The 3963-nt window shown below is 38.1% G+C and overlaps 1 protein-coding gene across 1 annotated transcript; it reads left to right on the plus strand.

Annotated features, from left to right (window-relative positions):
- Positions 1–2406: 2406 nt before the first annotated feature.
- LOC139901310 (uncharacterized) lies at positions 2407–3761 on the plus strand. The gene is made up of 4 exons (XM_071884038.1): positions 2407–2544; positions 2637–3024; positions 3163–3362; positions 3483–3761. Exons 1-4 carry the CDS (start codon positions 2407–2409, stop codon positions 3759–3761), a joined length of 1005 nt encoding a protein of 334 aa, XP_071740139.1.
- The last annotated feature ends 202 nt before the right edge of the window (positions 3762–3963 follow it).

Below are 3963 nucleotides of genomic sequence, written 5' to 3' on the forward strand. Positions count from 1 at the left end.
TAAAACACTTTTTCAAAGTACAGAGTCTATAATAAATTTTTTTTTGGTGTATAACTTGTATTGGGATAAAAATGAAAGTAAATACCTATTAAGTAGTTTAAACCTTTAATTAATTAATGTGCGTTAGTTATGATATATTATTCTTTTTATATTATTCGGTGATTTGATTAAAATAAAAATCTTCGTACTAAAAAGACAGAAAGCGCCCAAAAATGTCTGAGAGAGAAAACATAGAGAGAGAAAGTGAGGAACATCAATGGAGAGAGGTGAGGTACAAACAAAAATCAAATGGGAGCACATCTGGGGTTAGGAATCAAGACGGTGGTAACTACGAGAAGGTTAATTCGTGATCAACCGAAAATCGTCTTAAATCGTTCATGTTCTTCAACTTTTTGGAGGAATGGAATGTGGTTGAGCTATGGAGGATGTTCAAGCAATATGGGAAGGTCGGGGATGTGTACATCGCAAAAAAAAAAGACTACAGAATGGGGAATGTTTTGCTTTTGTTCGGTTTGGTGACGTTAAGGATGAAGATAATCTGCTCATCAAACTAAGGGAAATCAAGATTGATGGTATTATGTTAAGAGTTTTCAAAGCATTTGATAGATCTAGTGGCAATGGCAACGTAAGAGATGAAGGTAACAACACTTTCAAGACAAATCCAGGGTAGAGGAAGAGAATATTAAGGGTAATACAAGGGAAGAGAATGTTAAGAGTAATAAAAGACACTATGTTCCACCAAATGTTTACAAAGATGACCGCATGTTCAGTGACGTGGTGAGAAGCCTTGGGAAGAGAACATATGACCTAAGAGAAACAATCTTGAATAAGAGAGGAGCAGGGAATAACAAAGATGCGGAGTGTCACCCCGAAGCATAGGTAATTCCAGAGGAACGAGTGGTCAATATACCAACTGAAGATGATAATTCGGTGTTACTAAACAATGCCATCGTGGGTGAAGTAAAAAAGGTGGAATATCTTGAGAACTTTCGATCAATCTGTGATGAGGAAGGTCTGTCCAATTACGATTTAAAGTACCTGGTTGGGCTTGAAGTTATTCTTATTTTCGAACATGAAGAGGCGGTGAAAAACATCCTGGAACATGAGTCTCATAATATCAGGCAATGGCTCACGAATATTAGACTAGGCAATGGTCCATATTTGACATCTGGTAGATTAACATGGTTGAGTATTATGGGGGTACCGGCTAGATTCTGGAAGGAGAGTGTGTTAAAAAAGATAGCACAATGGTATGGACCTATCTATGAACTGTATTACTGTTCATTCACGGGTAATCAAAATTTATTGTTTAGGAAGTATTGGTTAAGTTAAGGGGCTTAAATTTGATCAATGAAACAGTTAAATTAAGGGCATGATCATCAATTTTATACGTTAAAGTAATGGAAGATGTGAATGTCATCATTGAGATTGACATGGATGATGATTGTAGTAGTGTGTGGCCGGAAGAAGATGTAGGATACAGCTCAGATGACAAAATATCTAGTAGTCAGTCAGATGAAGATATAGAATTGAGATATGGGAATGATACCGGAATCGTTGAAGGTACCGGAAAAAATTCCGGTAACATGCCATTAGGAAACGAAAAGTTAGGCGACGTTGGGAAGGGGAATATCACCTTGGAAGATGAAGCATCAGGCTATAATGGTTTTGACATGGGGAACATCCATAATAATGACGTGGGGAATACAAAAAATAAACCTCATGTCGATGGCGTGGATTTGTCGAACGATACAGGTAATGATCAAGCTAAAAATTATGGCAGCACAACTCACAAAGAACCACCTATTATTCAAAAAGTGGACAAATTGATCCATAGGATTCCAGGTGGTGATAATGGGCCCAATGGGCCAGAAGAAGGAGAAACATTGGGCCAAATTAAAACTGGTGAGTGCCATGGGAATGAAATACAAAGTGGGTTTCATAATTGTGAGCCACTTAATGTACCTGTCACTGAAGAGCCCGGTAATCAAGTCCCATCTAGCCCAAGAAGTCCAATTGAGGTTGTCCAGGAAACATTTAATTTAAAGAAGAAAAATAATGAGGAGTCTTCCCCAAATTCTTGTTCTGAATCGGCAGATAGCAAAAGAAAAAAAAAGAATAAGAGCAAGCTGCAGAACATGGTTATTAACGAAGACTCAAACTCTGAAGATGAAATCGATCTGATACTCCAAGTGCAGAATTACGTGATGACGGAATAAACCTAGAAGTATCAATTAATTCAAAACGCACCAAAAGCAGAGACACTAAGAATCATAAGGAAGACAGTCATGCTTCGGGTACCTGGTTTGCTGCGCCCAAATTAATGAGGCTTAAGTGTTTGGTTAGATCGACAAAAATGAATGGGAAAAAAAAAAGATCGGAAAAAGAAGCAAAATCGGTCTACCAATGTGGGGGGGGGGTGAAAGCTACAGCCTCAGAAATAGCCACTCCAAATCATCAAAATTGAAAAAACAACACAGAGCTGAAGGGCGTAAATTGACAAATCCAAGCAGCAGCTTTGGAATAGGTGACCTCGATGACTTTGTAAAACAAATCGGAATAGTTTGGGAGGATGATCAAGCTCACGTCTAACCCTTCCTACTACTTCGTTTCGTTCTACATAATTTTTTATGAAGATTCTATCCTTTAATATTCGCGGGTTTAGGTCGGGTAAGAATAGTAAACTCGGGGACTGTAGAAAATTAATTTTTCGTAAAAATCCTTCTATTTGTGCTCTTCAAGAAACAAAATGCAATATAGTAGATGCAAATTGGGTGTACTCTTTGTGGGGGTCTGATGATTTTGGGTTTATACAAAAAGAAAAGGTAGGGAAGCCGGGTGGTCTTTTACTAATATGGAATAATAATGAATTTGTGGCGGAACAATCATTCACGGGGGACCATTACATTGCTGTTATGGGTAAATGGGTGGGGAAAGATGAAGTTTCTATTATTGTTAATTTATATGGTCCACATGAAGATTCTAATAAATTGAAATTGTGGACGAGCCTCGAATCCTTTATAGGTACGTATGATGTGGCTTGGTGCATATGTGGCGACTTTAATGAAGTTAGGGATTAAGTGGAAAGAAAAAATTGCGAGTTTATTGAAAGACGAGCGACGTGGTTTAATGATTTTATTAATCGACCGTGTTTAATTGAAGTGCCACTCGGGGGAAAAAGGTTTACTAGAATCTGTGATAATGGGTTAAAATTCAGCAAAATAGACAAGTTTCTGGTTTCTGAAAAGTTTAATGACTTATGGGGTGAGTTATCGGCCATCGCTTTAGAATGCAAGTTGTCGGATCATTGTCCTATTGTGTTAAGAGACCGGATAATTGATTTTGGCCCGAAACCAATAAAGGTATTTGATGAATGGTTAACAACTGAAGGGTCGGATACGGTTATTAAAGATGCATGGAGTATGAATGTTTCGGGCCAAAGACTTGATTGTGTGTTTAGAAACAAATTATAAAATGTCAAGAACGCGTTAAAGGAATGGAGCAAAGTAACTTTCGGGAAACTAGATGAAGAAATTGATGAACTAAAGGAGGCCGCGTGTAAATGGGAATGCATAGCTGAAAATAGAAATCTAACGGACGATGAACGGGAAGCATGGATGTTGACTAGGAAAAATTGGATTGCCAAAGAAAAAGTAAAATCCAACATGGCAAAACAAAATTCTCGTGTCAAGTGGGCCCTCGAAGGCGATGAAGACACCAAGTATTTCCACTCATTCATTAAGAGAGGACATTCAAAATGAAACATTCGGAGGCTTAATGTTAATGGGCTTTGGACAGACGACACGGTAATCATTAAACAAGAAGAGTTTAGACATTTCAAGGCCCAATTTGAAAAAAGAAATTTTGAAAAAATGAAGCTAGCGGCCTGCACGACATTTGATCAGGAGCAGCTCCTGTCGTTTCAGCTCACCGATGAGCAGTCTGTTTCTCTAGAAGGTGTTT

This window comes from Rutidosis leptorrhynchoides, chromosome 3 (genome assembly GCF_046630445.1).
Source record: "Rutidosis leptorrhynchoides isolate AG116_Rl617_1_P2 chromosome 3, CSIRO_AGI_Rlap_v1, whole genome shotgun sequence".
NCBI classification, from domain to species: domain Eukaryota; kingdom Viridiplantae; phylum Streptophyta; class Magnoliopsida; order Asterales; family Asteraceae; genus Rutidosis; species Rutidosis leptorrhynchoides.

Excerpts from the sequence above, each read along its gene's own strand:
- LOC139901310 (XM_071884038.1), top strand. The coding sequence starts at position 2,407 with ATGTGGGGGGGGGGTGAAAGCTACAGCCTCAGAAATAGCCACTCCAAA. Across the intron at positions 3,025-3,162 it reads GAGCCTCGAATCCTTTATAG|TGCCACTCGGGGGAAAAAGG; the intron begins GTACGTATGATG and ends GTTTAATTGAAG. Across the intron at positions 3,363-3,482 it reads TTGGCCCGAAACCAATAAAG|AACGCGTTAAAGGAATGGAG; the intron begins GTATTTGATGAA and ends TAAAATGTCAAG.